This window comes from Sinohyriopsis cumingii, chromosome 12 (genome assembly GCF_028554795.1).
Source record: "Sinohyriopsis cumingii isolate HCF-2022 chromosome 12, ASM2855479v2, whole genome shotgun sequence".
Lineage (NCBI taxonomy): Eukaryota > Metazoa > Mollusca > Bivalvia > Unionida > Unionidae > Sinohyriopsis > Sinohyriopsis cumingii.
The window spans coordinates 44,041,696-44,059,873 of NC_142972.1; the positions used below are offsets into that span (position 1 = coordinate 44,041,696).

General features: G+C 34.3%; 1 protein-coding gene across 1 annotated transcript in view; it reads left to right on the forward strand.

Moving 5' to 3' along the window:
• LOC149786354 (chloride intracellular channel Clic-like) overlaps positions 1–17,925 on the forward strand; it is a 35,284-nt gene extending 17,359 nt beyond the window's left edge. Inside the window, exons 3-4 of the mRNA XM_089976764.1 lie at positions 3,653–3,823; positions 11,957–17,925. Coding sequence (XP_089832890.1) covers positions 3,653–3,823; positions 11,957–12,232 — 447 coding nt within the window. The 3' untranslated portion in view covers positions 12,233–17,925. The remainder of the gene's footprint in view (positions 1–3,652; positions 3,824–11,956) is intronic.
• The last annotated feature ends 253 nt before the right edge of the window (positions 17,926–18,178 follow it).

Here is an 18,178-nt window from a genome sequence, read left to right on the forward strand (position 1 = left end):
CGGCCACTCGGGGCCCCAAATAAATGATTGATGATCTAAATAGTTTGTAGAATTGCTGGAGGATTCTGTATACTGCATACAAGTTCAGAGAGATGTTTCTAAGCTTTTTATTTTTGTACGTGACAGTGGCATGTGGACTAAAGGTTTTGGGCAAAGTGATTTCTGTCTAAATAGGATAAAAAGATGAGAAATGAGATTTTAAATAAAATTTCGTCAGTTGAGTTCATTATTAACTGCTGTTTCATGAGGACTGCATGTAACATTATTGTAAAACATTAGTACAGTATGATTACTAACTTTGGTTGGTCAGTTTTACTGCAATAAAGATTAAGATGAATTTTGCTGTGTCATCAGTCATGTACTCAAAATTGGTGCCCAATCTAATAAAAATGAGCAAGCCAGTGAAATTTATTAGCTCATGCTTCATTGGCAAGAAGTACAATCTTTTCATTGAGTAGTCTTTTCAGTAAATATGCTTGTGGTGTACTAGATTAAGTCTAAAATTAACTCTGGCAATCTCTTATATTTCATCAGGTTGTAAGGGCAAGCGAACTTGTGGTATGACTGCATCCATTGTGCATGTGTCAGCAATTTCTTGTTACCACTATAAAACCTACATTTCTGATCCACCTTCAATCAAATTTTGAATATTGGTCACTTTCATCGATCTTTTGGAAAGGTTCGTTAATGAGCTAGATCATGAATACTAATAAATTGATATTTTGTCTTATTGGTTATCCTTGTTACCACCATGGATGTAATATTTCTAATCTGATTTTTGGTCAAAAACTCCATTTATATGTAGATCATTATGGTTTTGGATGAATTGGACCATTAGTTAGGTGCATACTTGCTAATGAGGTGATCATGAATCTGATTGACTGAGCTTGTTGCCTCTCTGGAGATTGCATTTCTGATCCAGTTTGACTTGCAACAAGACACACTATGCAGCAGAAAATTTGCAAATGCAACTATGACAGTTTACGTTAGGTTATCATGATACTTGGTATAAATATGGTCATCGTCATAAGACATGCATTTTTACCAGTTTTTGTATTTGTACTGTTTTGGGTAGATTTATCTATATTAATGAAGTGATCTTGCTTCTGATTGGCTAACCATGTTACCATTCTGGAAGACATGCAAAAAATCTTCAGTATTATTCCGCTTGGAAATTTTTGTTTGATTCATGCTTCTTATCCATTTTTTAAATTTAACATTGATATAAGTGGCCCACTTAAAAAATGGCAGGTGAAAGTGAACTTTTTGGCTTTTTGTCCATTTTTTAAATTCAGCGTTGATATAAGTGACCCACTTAAAAAATGGCAGGTAAAAGTGAAAGTGAACTTTTTGGCTTTTTATCCATTTTTAAATTTAGCATTGATATAAGTGACCCACTTAAAAAATGGCAGGTAAAAGTGAAAGTAACTTTCTGACTTTCATGGAAAGAAGAAACAGTTGAAAGTGTTGACCTACTTTGGGTTCCAGAAAACGGTCCAGCAAATAAAGACAGTCTAAACCTGACAAAAGTGATTTGCAAGTTGTGCAGAAAAGAATACATGTTCAGTGGTTAGTAAAAGTTGTGTACACAATCTTGAAAGACAGTGTTTTTTGTTTTGATTTTATGATTTTTTCTTGGCTAGTCTTGCCAGGCAATCTTGTAAATAAAAAGTGGCCTCAGCTCAAACCAGAAAATGTGGATTTGATGGTGTTTCTCCATAAAATATGAAGTCGTACAGTCTTGCTATGATTGTTGATTGAATGGCACAGTTGTTCCCATTATTACCATAGACTTATGTTTTATTTTGTGGTCATATTTGATCGATGTTTGGTCCTTTCATTCAAGACCTTTTCCTTAAATTTCCTCACGCAATATTTGTACAAAATGTTCTGAACCCTGCATACAAGACTCGTTTCAGATTTTTAAAACATAAAGATGATTAATTTTTCAAAATATATTCAATTATAAACCACTCATGTCTCAGTCTTTACATGGATGGTCCAGCGTTGGTTTTTCAAATGTCAATTAGCAGTGTTGACTAGCATGCATGTGATGTGCGTGCCAAGTTGCGTTGTGATTTGTATTTACTCCTGCACTACAGAGTTTCATTGCAAGGCGAGTGTGATGGGGATTAATTACCCCACAGTGTCTTGTGGAAATTATTTTAAAAATTGTCTTTTTTCGTGTCTGTAAACTAAACTAAGCCAATCACACATAAAAGTGTTGTAGCCTTGACAGTCAGGTGGCCGTATTATCAACTGGTCTGGTGGCTAAATTGCTGTTTTGGTTCAGACTGAGCTATCTATCGTAACAATGCTATAACATTTTCAGTCATATATTGGTTACGATGACTGGGCCTTGTATGCCTTGTACTTGTACTTTTGAGCCAGCTGCTTCAGAAGATAACAGGGAGGCATGTAAGTGTAGTGTCTTGACAAAGAATTGCATCAGTGACAAAGGACTTGGATGATTGTCAGACAATCAAGATAAATTAGTTTATTTTCATGAAGGAATAATAAATTAAACTATGGTTTTGTATCATCGTTTTTGAAACTAGCATTGTCTGAATGAATGTTAGCAAGGGTAAGAGTAGTGTGTGCTGGATGAAATCAATAAAAACAACCTCACACACACATGATGGAAGCTAGTGTTTTAATTCTTGCAAAAAAGAATATTTTGGGAAAATCCATTGATTGGATGATTGAGTGCAGGAGTAGTGAGTAAACGGTTCCATGTATGCATGGAGCAGCCAATACCTGGACCCAGAGACAGAGACGACACTAATATTGTGCACTGTGCTTAAATAAGAGCGGATACATACTGCTACATGAGGTGAAAGTTTTCTTGTTTAGAATATATAATGATAACCATCTATGACAAATGATATCTAGAAAGACTGCAAATCCTTGTCTTTTTGTGTAAATTTATTGTGCATTTTCATTAAACATTTTAACACACACTCTTGTATTTGCTTACGAGGATGATTGAGCTATATTTATTAGGACTGCATGGTGCCCCAAAATGTTTATTTTGATAGATCTCTCTTGAAAGTTGGTCCAGTATTGTACCCTAGAATATTTTTACTTGCTGGAAGTCATTTTCATGCAAAAGCTTGGCATTGCATTCATATGCATTTTAAGCATGATATGTACTATGTTCGGATTCTACAGTCTGTATGCATTGTTGAAAAGCTAACAGGTGAGCACACAACTTCATTTTCATGTAATTAGCTTGTTGTTTTTAAAATAGTTCTTTGGATGGTTGACGATACTTACTGATTTTGACTGGTTAAGACTTTTCTACCTTAATATTTTTTAATTGAACACAAGATCTGCAATTTGGTGGCCAAGATATGCTCAAAGTTGCATGGTGTAGCATAAAATTCTAAATGATTTTTTTTTGACGTTTTCTAATGAATAAAATCATTTTTAATGACATTGTGTTTTATTCTTATTTATTGAAAAGGGAATGTATTTTGTAACAGTGAGGAAGTACTTAAAAGTCATGATAATATGCTGAAGTTTAATCTGTGTTTGAGGTGCCTAAGGCATGACTCATACAGCCATTGCCCTGAGTGAAAGAATAGTAATTCTATATTGTGTCTTTGTGCAACTTGAATTACAGAAAAGCTCCATTTGTTGACTTTTGCAGAAAATGAATGCATTTCTGAAAGGACAAGGACCAGATGGTGTAAATGCCATTTTGAAACTAGCAAATGATCACCTTGCCACAAGTGGGACAAAATTCCTTGATGGAAACAAGCTGTCCTATGCTGACTGCTTCTTCTTGCCAAGGTTGCAACACATCAGAGTGGCTGGAAAGGTACGTTTTCTTCATTGATTCACAAACATTCTGTACACCAAACTGCGAAGTAAGATAAAGTCCCTAGATTAACAAGCCTTGGACAGTGAAAGAAAACATTAATGGGCAAGTCAGATTTCATGCAAGTCTAGTTGGAATTGGAAAAAAGAAAGTATTTTTAAAATTGAAACTCAAAACCATTCCCCGCTTGTTATCCTTGCTAGGCTGGTAGGTCTTTATTGGAAATGTAGCTTCTTGAAACTGATATGCAGAAAAACGTTTTTTCAGTGAATCTGTTTGCATTTTGAGTTTTCTCTGCAGCTTATAATAGTTGTATCAAGCCAAAGTGGACATCATATTCATGGAAAAGAATGAAATGTTTTAGGGGCTTTTGTTTTTATTCTCACAGCTTGATACTAAATGAGGGATATACTGTATTTTAAATTTGTACAAATGATGCCGATCACCCATTTAATTTGGTTTCTGTTAATAAAGAAGTGGAAACACTTTTAACTCATTCGGCACCAATCCCACCTGTAGGCATGATGAGGCTGTACCCTATTTCCGAGCTCTGCTGCATCAAGGTCATTTAAAATACACCAACCTGGGTGGCATTACAAAAAAGCAGACAGATATAGCTCAACAATGATACCAAAAAATCTGGAAGTTCTAGTTGCACTACAAAATATAGAGGGAAAAATCTCATTTTTTCACCCAAAATTTTTTGTGGTAGGAATGCGATTTTGTGTCCAGATTTGAGACCTTTTGGCCTCAGATCTAAGGTAGACCAGTCTGAACTGAACACAGATAGGTGAACCTTTGCACAAACTAGGATAAGGTGGGCATTTGGAACAAAGAGTGGTCTCCGTATGAAAATGATAGGTCCATTAAGCAAAAAACAAAAACAAAAAAAGTACTTTTACCCTCCTGCTCATGCGCAAGCAAAATAACCAATGGAAAACGATGATTTTAATACAACTAGGCATTAGTCTCCTGGAAAATCTGTTGAACTCCGATGTATTCAGAAATAGCGCCCAGAATACCTTTCCTACTCACATTTCAGGCAAAAAAGACAAAAACCACTGGGGCCGAATGAGTTAAACACTTTTCAAAATCCAAATAGGATCAAGTTATGAAAGAAAGCATGGTTAAATGGTAATTCAAGTTTGTACAAATGATGTCATTCGCCTTTCTAATATCACAGCTGTTACTAAAAATAGAACAATCTTTAAATGATGTCTTTTCTGAGTGCAGTATAGAATCATAAAAATTTTGACATCATTCTGGCATGAAAACCTTACAGTTTAAAGGGACATGTAAATGAAGATAAACTTGTTCCATGCAGGTACATTTGTTTTACATTCATTCATTAAATGACCAAAGTTTCTGAAGGAACTAAATGGAGCAGATGATTCTGGAGAGATTAGCTCTCGGATGTCACCTCATAATAAAGACATAATGATGGTTCCTAGCACTCAGATGTCATCTCATAATAAAGACATAATGATGGTTCCTAATGCAGAGGTTCAACTTGAATCAGTATGGCATGAAGTAAACGTTTGTACTGTAAGATGCAAAGGAATAAAAGCAATGTCAGAAAGCTAATGCTTGGCCAAAATATCATTCATGATGCTCCAAATAGGAATATCCTTGCAAGAATAGTGTGTATCTCTTTTGTTTAGCATTTCTTGCTGGGATGGGTTTTCTTTTTCTTTTTTTTTTTTCTTGATAAAACCATTTTTGAAGTGTAAATGTGTACTGCTGGTATTATCATGTGTCATTCTTTGCTCATGCTGTCAGTGAATATACCCTTTTCCAGACAGCAAATCATAGGACTGGGTGGAGCTAATTAGGATGCACAAAATATGTACACTGTCAGTGTATTGAATATGTCACTTAAATATTGCATCCCATATTTAAACTATCGCATAGGTAATATATAAGCTGTGTCAGTGTGTTGAATATTTTACTTAAATAAAGGAATCAAGGGGTGATGGGCTTAGCAGTGAAACTGGTCATGCAGTGCTCAGAGAAGTTTTTTCAGACAAGAAGTACAGGCCTGGCAACTTTATAAAAAAAATCGCAAGCCCTGAGGCTAATTCTGTGCTGCCAGAAGGGCGATACATTTTACTCTTTCTTGTCACACGGTGTTGCAGTTGCTGTACTTTTTTAAATGTGAAAAGAAGGAAACAGAATCATCGTAAATCGATTTGTGTGTTTAAATCTCAAAATATTTCACTATAGGCAATGTTTTCTTCCAGATCCCAACATCAACATTTGTCCAGTCGCTCTTTCAGTATCCTTACTCATTGGATTATTGTTCATTAGCATCTGAAGCTTGTCTTGCTTTATACAGTTTATCCTTACATTTTTAATGTTGTTCAGAGGTACAGCTGAATTTGTTGAACCAGTGTTGCATTACGCTACTCTAAGTGTGAGAAAGTGAAACATTTTCAAATAATGCAATAGCAGATAAGACAACAAATCAAAATACACAAGTTTTATTTCAATTCTGCCAAAGGTTGGACAATTTTTAATCAACAACTCCAGTCCTCTATGGACCTCATTTGATCTCCATTACTTATAATACCTCAAAAACAATTTGGCCTAAATTCCAGCTTACAAGAGTAAGATAATCATTTGACAGCTGTTATCCTTGATCTGATTATTCAGCCATGCATCATTGCACTTGTCTCAACAACAATTGTTGGAACATCTCTGGTCCCCATCTGACTGATTTCTGCAATGCATGGATAGAACTGTATAAAATATGTTGGTTTTATGTTTGTTGTTTTTTTCTTCTTCAAAATGTTTTTCAGGAAAAACGTTATAATTTTCAAAAGCTGTAAATTTCAATTTTAATATGGTACAGTATGTCCAATACATGGCCTTAAAAACTGTATTTATGTCTTAGTGCATGCTTGTTAAAGCCAGGTGGGTACTAATTACACATAACCCAGGCAATCAGTTCCCCAATCATAGGAGCACGTGCTTCACTTTGTACATAATTTTTACAGCTTTCAATGGAAGTACAGTACTTTTATACAATCTTCATAAGGGTATACGGGGATAAATATTAATAGTTAACTAGTATTTCAGCAACTTGAATTTTTTTTTAGATATTTCATCATTGTGATCAAAATTTCTAAAAGATTCCCCCCCCCCCAAAAAAAAAAAAACAAAAAAAAAACATTAAGCACTTGTAGGATAGGCCTGATCTGAAATTAGAGGGCCCTGGACAGTGGGATGTAAGACTTTCTGAGCACTGTCATGTTATGAATATTTTTCACTGGGGGGTGGGTGCTCAGATTGGCGATGGTCAGCTGACTGGAAACATTTTTTTGCCTAATAAAGCAGACCAAATTAGATCCTGATTCACTGCACTATTTGGCCACATACACATTTCTATCACAGAAAAGAACAATTACCAATGAGCTTTTCAATGTCTGGTATAGTTGGGTACATTTCCAGTTAGATAATTTCCATCTGAAGTAATTTACATATGTAGATGCATTCCTCAAATGGTGAAAGAAAGGAGCTTTTTCATATCCCCTAGTTGCATCCCAAAAAGTTTTGAAGAGTTTATCTGAAGAAAGCAGAACTGCTTATCCTGCTGCATAGGTTATAAATGATCAGATATTAAAAGAGCAGTTAATCAGCATGCTGAGCATCAACTCTCAGTTGATACATTTTTGTTTCCCTGCTTTTAGAATTGGTGACGCATCAACAGTGTTGGCCACTATATTGGTTATGGATTTGGTTAGGGTTTTTATGCACCCTATTATGACCCTGTCTGTTTGTCCATTCACGTCTCCTTTTCTGGATGATAACTCAAGTTTGTTTTTATCAACCTTTCCAAACATTGCAGGTAAGTTGTTCTTGATGGAAGGAAAAAATCATGTTGGTTACAGAATATAAAGGTCAATGTAACCATGACTGAAAAAAAGAAAAATGGTTTCCATGTAATATCATTAGTTATACATCGCAGACTTGGATCAAACTTTGTGCGGATGGCTTATATTTGGGCTAAGGAAGAAGCCAACCAATTTTGAGGTCTGAAGGTCAGAGTTCACTTACGGTCACTAAATGATTTGTGCATAATAGCTTATAATTAAAGGCCATGCACATGGACCAAAGTTTGTAAAGTGCTTGCACTAAGGGAATGGAAGAGGCAAATTGATTTTTGGAGATGAAAGATCAAAGGTCAGGACAGTTGTAGCTGAGATTAAAAATACGCTTTGTAGAAAAACTTCTGCTCTAGAATAAACGAAACTTTGTGCATGATTTTCACTTTGAATAGTGAAGAATACTGTAGTTACAAGGTTTGAGGTCACATTCATGGTAAGTCTTGCATGTATAAAAATATCATTTTCTGCATTTTGGTGAGTCAGAGACCACATACTTTGACCAAAGGTCCAGGTCTTTGAAACTCGTTGACCAGTAATGTCCAGAGTCAATCATAACCTGTTAGTGCCCCTGTAGATAACTGCTAAGCATAAGGTGGGTATGTAGCATGTTTTTCACTTGTCACATGTTATTACTGGCTTAATCATCATTATATGTACTTGGGTTTGCCTTAACATGAAAAGGTGAAAGTCATGGGAAACAGCAGAATTTGCTGTATTTACAACACTGCATATTTGTACAGATCTTACTCATGGTAGTATTCAGATACATTGTAATGTATTGTTAATAGGGTTATCACATGTAGAAAATTTTAAATCATAAACTATTCTGTTTACATGTGATCTTGTATTGTCATAGTAGACCATTAGACCATGATAAAGGTGTCTTTCTCTAACAAGAAAGTCTAGATGATAATCACTTCCATTATCAGTGTTATTGAAGAATAATATATCTGATTTTTCAGTTTTATTTTAAGAGTTCACACATTTGTTTCATTTTTCTGACCATTCTTAACACATTAAAACCTAGCGACAACTTTACGGGGCAGGAGGTAGTAGCCTCTGCCATGTTCTGCAGCATCATGGTCATGCATGATACACTAAAGTGGATGGTATTATAGAAAGGTAGACAGATGTAGCTCTACAATTGTACCAAATAATCTGGAATATCTAGTTGCACTACAAAATACAGATAGAAAAACCTCATTTTTTGGACCAGACTTTTTTTACGCAAAATCTGCCCGTTTAGCACAACAGCAGCAAAAAAAAGTCCAACTTTTACCCTTCTGCTCATGCACGAGTCAAATAGCCAACGAAAAATGATGTTTCTAACACAACTAGGCAGTATGTTATTGAAAGATTACCGGGGATTTGGTGTTTTCGAGTCTATTCAGAAATAGCTTTCAAAATGTGTTTCCTACTCGATTTTCAGGCAAAAATGGCAAAAAGCTCCAGGGATTAATGTGTTAAAGACATTAGCATCATACAGGCCCACCGTCATGTCTGATGTTAAATTTGGAAAATTAAAACAATGCCTAACAATTGGTACCTTTAGGAATCACATGAGATGATGCATAGGTCAGAAACAAATTGTAGAACCTTAAGCCAGGTACTTGTGTTCATTATTCTCTGGATAAATATGTTGAGAATATTCTTACATAGTATTTTGGGGGGGGGGGCAATATGTTGATGCATCACTGCATTTTTCATATCAATACCAGAGATAAAGAGTCGACACTAAACAATACCCTATACAAGTTGCTTTAATCTAAAGCAGTCATGGATAATTATTAGTTGTTTACCTTTTTATTCTTTAAGTTGAGAATTCGTCTAGGACAGCTGCAAATGGTCACTTGCCTACTACAAATTAACACAAGATGGTTTAAATTTGTTTGGTTTGAAATTCTCCTCTCCTGACAATTCTGAGCTAGATAAATGTTTCATCCTGTCAGCATGGTCAACCACTGATAACATGTCATTTTAAAGAAGACATTCCAAATTTGTTGTTCTTGTATGATTTAAATATTTTATTGATCATTTGGAAACAACTTTTACATGAAGTTTCTATGTTGCTTTGTATCTTGTGTACTTTATTGTATTTGAAGGCTAAGCTTCCAGTGTCACACAGTAAAATATGTTGCATTCAGTTCTGATTCAGGGTTATTGCTTGTTTAGGTCCATGGTAGGACAGTAACCACCAATCAGAACTAACTGTAGTTTATTCACTAAGTGACACACCATAAGCATTGCACCAAAACTTGAGTTCAAATAGATGCAAAGGAACAGAAAACATGTCACAAAAGTGGCTGAAGTCATCTGTATTTGTGTCGAAAATGGTGAACAAGTTTGGAATGACACTTCTTTCACTGTCATATGTAATCAGCAACTGACCATGAAGACTGGATAAAATGGTGCTTGAAAAGGCCTTAAAGATTGAACTGAAACCAATGACACATTACACAGAGTCTGTTTGGAAGTACATGTATTTCTGTTTTATCTTGTCAATGATGGTAATGTCACATGAATAGGTGACAAGTCTAAGTGTGATCTGCATACCGAAAATACAGTCAAGATGTCAACACTGGAGGTCCCGTACATGTAAGCAAACAAAATGGTTGCCTATAGTGCCAGGTTAATTGGGGTGCAAAATTTGAGGATAAATGGTGGGTGGGGGCGCTAATTGCCAGGTTCACCTAGGCCACCAGATGCTGGCAGCTATTCTAGGGCCACCTTTGTGACACACATAAAAAACGGTCCCACCCTACCACTGATGACCTTCGAAAGATAAAAAGACCATCAAGTTGGTATGTGTATGGATAATTTTATTAGAGACTCACTATCATGAATTACATTGATACCTGGCATAGATGTATCATTTCACCCTTAGTTTTCACTGAGTGAAGAGCATTGACAGAAGCTGATGCAGGCAACAAAATTAAAAGAATACTAACACCTAAATGAGCACGAATTAAACACCTGTCAAGATCATTTGACAATGTTTTCATCAGGTTGCTTAATATTAAAAGCCAGTTGATGCCAACAAGTTGTGAACATGCTAAATAAACAAAGAGACAGTGGAATTGCTCCTTTCTTTATGCCTGCTTTATGTACAGACCAACTTCATCCCCTCAACAATAAATAAAGAGTACAATAAAGAATTAAAATAACTTCAACAATTGGTATGCTAAACTGGTCATGGAGGCCATCAGGGAAAAGGATTATGTTACTGGTGATGAACAGTACCTTAATATTAGTCTGTTGGTTGTGTTCAGTTATAATTTGAAAGGAATCTTTTAAATTATTCTTTGGAATTACAAAGTGCTCTTCGACTGCTTAGACTAAAACACTATTTTGGGATTATCATGAATTCATTCAAAGACACTTGATTATATCATTGTGATACATAAAAACTTGGCACATCAGCACATTCATGGTTATTGATACAACTGCACATTCAAGACCTGGAATTCATTCAGAACAGTCTATACTTTTGGACTTGTGAAAAATAACATATAATTGGTACCAAAAACCATCATCATATTGACATGCTTTTCATTGCTGATAAACACATAACATGTGCGTTTACCAAAATTTGTGGATGACTTGCAGGTATATGTTTGGAATTTAAGAAGTCTGTTGTTTGGTTTTATTTGGTCAAAAGGTCATAGGTCAAGGTAGCTTTGAAAGAAGAAGAATGTGCATAATTAAAGTTTGTGGAAGCTTTGTACTTAAGTTATGGATGGGCCCTACTGAGTTTGGGTCAAAAGGGTCATGATCAGGGTCATTGTGGCTGAAAGAAAAATGGCCTATACATAACAACATGGTTCTAGAGCAAGTTCCTTGACCTAACATTGGATGGCTTGCAGTTTTCCAGTAAAGGAACCAATAGAATCTGGGGTCTAAAAGTCAGAGGTCACAATAATTTGAAGTCTAAGAAGAAGAAATATGGTTTTGCAACAATTGGTTCATGACCGCATACCTTAACCAAAGGTCAAGGTCATCAGGTCCCCATGGTTGATGATCAGACAAGTTAACTATATGGTACTAGTGCCAACATGGAGGACACAATTAAACAAGTTGGCATATTATGAGCCATTCGTGGCATTTTTATTGATGCAATAGGTCACATGTTTTATTCATTCAAACAGAATATTGATTTTATGCACATTTACACAACAAACACTAATTCATGTAATTTACATGGGTAAACATGACAGTTCTAATTGCAGAGTGTGTACATACCTTTCAGGTGTTCCGAGACTACGAGATCCCAACTGAGTTGTCAGAATTATGGAAGTATTTGGAAGATGCCTACAAAACTATGGCCTTCTCAGAGACCACCCCCACAGATGAAGACATCTTAAAATACCACTGGGAGAAATACAGTGATGCAGAAAGGTCACTGTTTAGGAAAAAGGGGATTCGTGATAACTGGGGCAGTCCCAAGGGGCCTGTACCTACGAAAACTCTCCAGGTACCAGACTTTGCCAAAAATGGCACTGTGGCTAATGATGATGAAGACTAAAAATGACATTGTGAAAAGATGTACATTTCATAGAACACCTTGGTGCTAGTATATGAATGGACTTAGTAAGACCAACATAATTAAAGAAGGGACAAGTATATATGAGAGGCTGTTATTTTTCACTGTGTATTACAGACTGGTCATTATTTGGACCACTGACAGATGGTCAGCCTTCATCCTAGGTGTCATTTCCTTGGTGTAAATTCATCTTCATATCAAACAAGACTTGCAGGTGGAGTTGTTTCACCTTTTATTTACTACAATGAAACAGTCCTATTCTGCTGTGATCTTGGAACTTCTTGTATTAATGCTTATGTCAGCTAGTCAAAATGCTTCTTTTATAACATAATAAGAAATTAAAGATACAAGGCTTTACCTGTAGATGACTGAAACTTTTCTGCTTTTATTAATGTCCTCTTTATGTATGCATGCCTTATTAAATGGTCTTGACTTGAGTAGTTGTTTGTTTCACTATGAAATTTAAGATACTTTTTAGGTTGCACAATGCCTTGGTGCATTCGGTGCATGCATCTTGCACCAATTTCTATAAAAAAAAATCCAATGGTACTAAGCTATTGTTTCTGTACAGGGTGATGTGTAAAAATAGAATAACTGTAAAACCTTGTTCTCCTTGGCATTACACACACCTAATGCTGCCAAAATTCCAGTATTAGTAAATATTAAGGTACAGTAAAATTAGTAGTATTAATATTTATAGTCATTAATCAGATTAAGTATTCATCTATATTACATGTACTAAATATTCAAAATTTCTCCCAAATGACATTGTAGATTAAGATCTGTCCAACTGTCTCCATGTCTGAATGGTCAGTCTGCGTGTCATGTACAGTCATGTGATTGAAAGTTTGAAAACACTGTTATTTAGACTAAGTTTGATACATAAAATGTATGCATATAGGTATAAGCTTTATTAGTACATGTTACAGTATATAATTAGCTATTTATCTTGTCACACACAAAAAAAAACTTTTTTAGTTGACAAGAAAACCAGACGAGTAATGAATGGTTATTTTGTAACAAATTTAATAATGTTTCATTTGTTCTTTTAAATCAATGTTCTTCACAGTGCCTTTTCTTGCAAAGATACTAAAATGCTTTCAGCTGTATTTGCTCTGCTTGCATGAGAGTCCTTATAAATGAACTGGACCACGTGTTTGGTTATTAGACACAACAATTAGTATTCTAGTGTATTTTCACCAGTTTAGTTCTGACTGCAGTTATTGATATGACTGAAAAATTGTTAAAGCTATGTTAAAATTAGTGATATCAATTACCCAGAATTAAATATTGATTTCCTTCTCTGATTTAGGTGAAAGACTAACCAAAAAAAAAAAGAAAAATGTCTAGTTATTGATAATGTGTGTTTCAGTATTTAGTTGAAAGAATATAAACAAATTTTTTTTCTTCAGCTTTCAAATGTCTAAATGCATTGGTTACAGTTAACTTGCTATGTGCATCATCAATGTATTTGTGTGAAAACCTGTCCCATTGAAATGTCAACTTTGTGGGACATTCAGTATTTCACTGTCATTGTGATGTCAAGAGTTTATGAGTTCTGTATAAGTGCTTGCAGTGCATCCAGAAACGAGAAATGCTTGGCTTGGATACGCGTTATTTAATGACTCTGCATCCTGTGGACCCATACTAATTAGCTCTGAAACTCTGTAACAGTTAGCCCAGGAACCTCAAATTTCTAAAACTCACAATCTGTAATAGCACAGGGATCTCAATTTTCTGAAGCTTACAATTTACTTAGTGCACATTTTACATAAATTACTGGAAGATAACAAAGTTTTTGTTGGCAAAAATTAATTTCAGGAACAGAAATTAATGAATTCTCATGTTAACAAAAGGAGAAGATAATTGAAATAGAACTGAACAGCTTCAATAATTATAGTCAATAACATGTATTATAGTAAACTTGTGTCAATATGCATTGAATGTAACAATTTTATGCCAACTGATGGATTCCTTCATTTCTATGTGGTCTCCGAGGCCTTCATAGAGTTCTGGAATACATTTTGTTTTCTGTTGTAATCTGTTTCCAAAACCTCTGTGCCTTTTTGTGTGTACACTGTTTTAAAGATACCATATGCAGATGTTTTTGGTATGAATTGTAATGTTCTTTCTGTTAATTTTTTTTAAAACCATTGCATTAAAACCTATCTGGTAATTTTTATAATTAAAAAAAAAATTTTGTTACAAAGCAGTGTGTACATGTACTGCATACACATTTTTTGTGATGGTATGTTTCCATTTTGACAATGAAAAGATGTAGGGGAGTAGAAGAAATCAAGAGGATATTGGTCTCTGTTGTGAAATGTACAAATAGCATATAACAGATAATATTTAACACAAAAATTTACAGGAAGCTGATGTAGTAATTGAGTATTGTTAAGTATTTGGAAATTAATGACAGAGGGACATTTCAGCTGTTAATATGCTTTAAGACTTTTTTTTAGAGAATAATATCCATTAAGTCCATATTCAAAGAGACCCATGAAAGTTGATGACCAGTTTTCAGAACATGTTTCTTTGTCCATAATTTCAGATGTTTGAAATTAAGATAATAAGGCTTAAAAAATATATTTAATAATTATCAGTCCTTTCATTTGGTTCAGCCAAGATGTTTCTTCATATTTTGACTTCTTACATAAAGGAGAAGTTGTAATTACTAAAAATAAACCATTAGAATCCAAACTTGACTTACTTGGTAGTCAAAACATTGAGAGAAAAAAAGTGGCATCGTTTATGAAGTTGTTTTGTGGTAAGCTATATGCTGGTTTGGTATTTTTATCTTATTCCATATGACTTTCAATAAGTTAAGATAAATATGCATTTTTTTAGAAAAGATATGTAGTTATATCAACTGAGGGTATCAGAATATGGTCAAGAAACGAATTATTTGATCTTTAAAACTGGCCTCCATCCCTCCCCAAGTAGAGATTGCGATGAAGGGGAAAAGGAAATGCATTGACTTTGCTTCTTTTATCAGTATGTAATTATTTCTGTACTGCCAGTTGAAACTAAAATTGGCTTCCACTGAAAGCGTTTGTTACTTCAGTTACATTTATCCGTATACAGAGCTGTAAATGAAGAATTTACCAATTTTCATATATTCATTATAACTCTTATCAGATACTCCATCACCTCTGAAACAGCCATGAAAGATTGTACAACTCAATGCTGACAAAATCTTATTTGCTGGTGTATCTGAACAAGCTTGCATAAAAGCATTTTACACTGCCAAAGATTCAAGTGTTGTATATACTTGCTTATAAAACAAGGGCAAACATTATGGACCCTGATCTGCAGTCACATAATGCGCTGGCAGATCAGGATCTTTCTTGTTTGTTGTACTGATTATTCCTTGCAAGCTTCATAGACCTAGATCTGCCAGTGCATGATGTAGTTGCAGATCTAGGTCTGTACAGTTCCAACTTGGACTTGTTAGCAAGTATATGCAGTATTTATGTATATCTGAGAAATTATAAGATATCCTTTAAAAAAATCAGTAAAATAATGTCACTAATACATTTATTAAATTGAATCTTTTTTTCTGTGGTGTAGCTAAGGAAAAAAAGAGCTCTTTGTATAAATGTTTGGTGAAATGATAAGAATTTTTTATTCAGATGTGGGAATTTGAACGTAAATGTTCCAAATTGCATTTTAAATTCATCTGGGCATTCATACAAGATGTGAATTATAGAAATAATGTAGAAAACTGAATTCTAGAAATAGTTTATGAAAATATCATTTTATCTGTTGGTTTTTTTCTAAAACAAGAATGTGAATTGTCAAAGGATATTTAAAAGTCACGTGTTTTTTTTTTTTTTTGCAAGCTACAAACCTTAGTGTTGATGAACATTGTAAGTTAGTAGTAACTTTACATTTTAGTCAGTGTTTACATTTGCAGGAGAGCAAGTTATTTGTTAATGTTGCATCTTTTTTTTGTATATTTTTGTAAATATATTTGAGAGCATAAAAATTCTCACCTCTGCACTAGACAGCAAGATGTGCGGCTTTATCAAACATATACTTAACACAGTTTATTCGATGTAGTGAGCCATGACTTGGAAGAAAACTAGAACTTGTAAGTTGCAGCTTTTCAGTTATGGAACACTTTACTAACAAATTATACCCAAAAGAGACAATGCATACTTAATTAAAAATATTTTATATAACCCAGTCAAAATCTATAATATCAAGTGCACATTTTTGCAAGGAATAACATAGAATTTTAGCTGTGGTATAGTTTTGCTATAAATGTTAAATGCTTTAGATCACATTGCAGAAATGAGCAATGTACAGTGAAAGGAAAGATACAAAACATATTTGCTCATGTAGTCCCCATTCAACTAGACTCTTGAAATACTACACAGAAGCTTCACCATACTAGGGTTTAGTAAAATACTTGATCTCTTTTATCAACAGAAGATTGATTGAGGATGTTTTAATTTTTTTTTTAAAATTAATTTAGACCTATTTTCAGCAGTCAGTCTGGCCAAACTAATTTTGAAGACCTACAAGAATATAATTTGACACCACTATCAGTGCATGTGATGTGTGACAAAGAGCCAATGAAAATGTTCATGCCATAGGATTAATATAAAGTGTTACTATTTATCACTTTATCTCATCAGTCAGTGAAATCACTTTTCCATTTTCCAGGAAGGCCTCATACTGTCATGAGAAAAGCTAGACTTTTATATAGCAGAGATCTTGCTAAGCCACACTAGACCATAGATGAACAAGACTTTCACATGTTCATCCAGGGTAGGTCCTGACACACCATGACATAATATGCTGGTAGATTAGGGTCTATGATTCCATGCTAATTAATTTTTTAAGCTGAACAGCACAAGCTCAGTTGGCACACTGTAGGACAATAGATCTTGCCCAACATTGTTCATATTTGGGTGTTCATCATGTATGGGTATATGTTATATGACAAAACAACTATTGCTTGAGGTAGGTATTGTATTTCGTACACTGATTCTAGTCTAGCTTGAGCTGTACAGTCATATAGGCAAGTGTCATGAATGTATCAAATACGACAAGTAAAATTTCTTGAATATTTTTATTCTCTGCAACCTCAGTAACAATTTTTAACAGCATTAAAAATGTTGTAAACAGTATACAATTTGATGTTAATTGGTTTATTAAGGGTCATGACCTTGAATATGTTGTATATACCACAAGTATCAGTCGTAGTGTAATGGTATGTCAGGAAGAAATTTATAACAGACTATAGAAACCCTGTTGTGAAAAACTGCTATGGATGAAATGATATCTTCACATTGGTCAGTATTGTACTGGAAATCAATATTAACTGTCTAATGGAAATTATTGTTCATCTTTTGTAACATTTCCCAATTATTTAAAAATAGTTTACATAGTATTTGTAGTTTCACCTAACCTTGGCCATGCTTGAATAATGCACTTTTTGATAATTCTTGACTTTTCAAGCATGGTATCTTTAAATCAAATGGCACACATTGTGAAAATGAACAACTAATCATGTTTTTTTTTAAAAAAATATATATAATTGATTGTTGGACATTTCTACTTGTTCCTATGTCCTTATTGATCTTCATTGCCTAAAATGTTGTTTATACAGAGGATATATATGAAGCATACAGTTATTCTTAAGAAATAAAATATTAAAGAAACCTTGTTCTTATTTCAGTATTCGACAGTTCTTAATTGGATTAATTTTATCTTTATTTTCCTTTAAAAATTTCATGAATACCAGAAACAGTCCTAAAGTCTGTAATTACTACATTATATATTTACATAGAAGTTTATCCAACTGCAAACAACATAGACACTTATCCGCCTCCTGATAACATGTCAGCAGTTTAGGATCTGTTGTTTGTTCCTCTGATTACTCCTAACAAACTGCATTGACCCAGATCAGCTGGC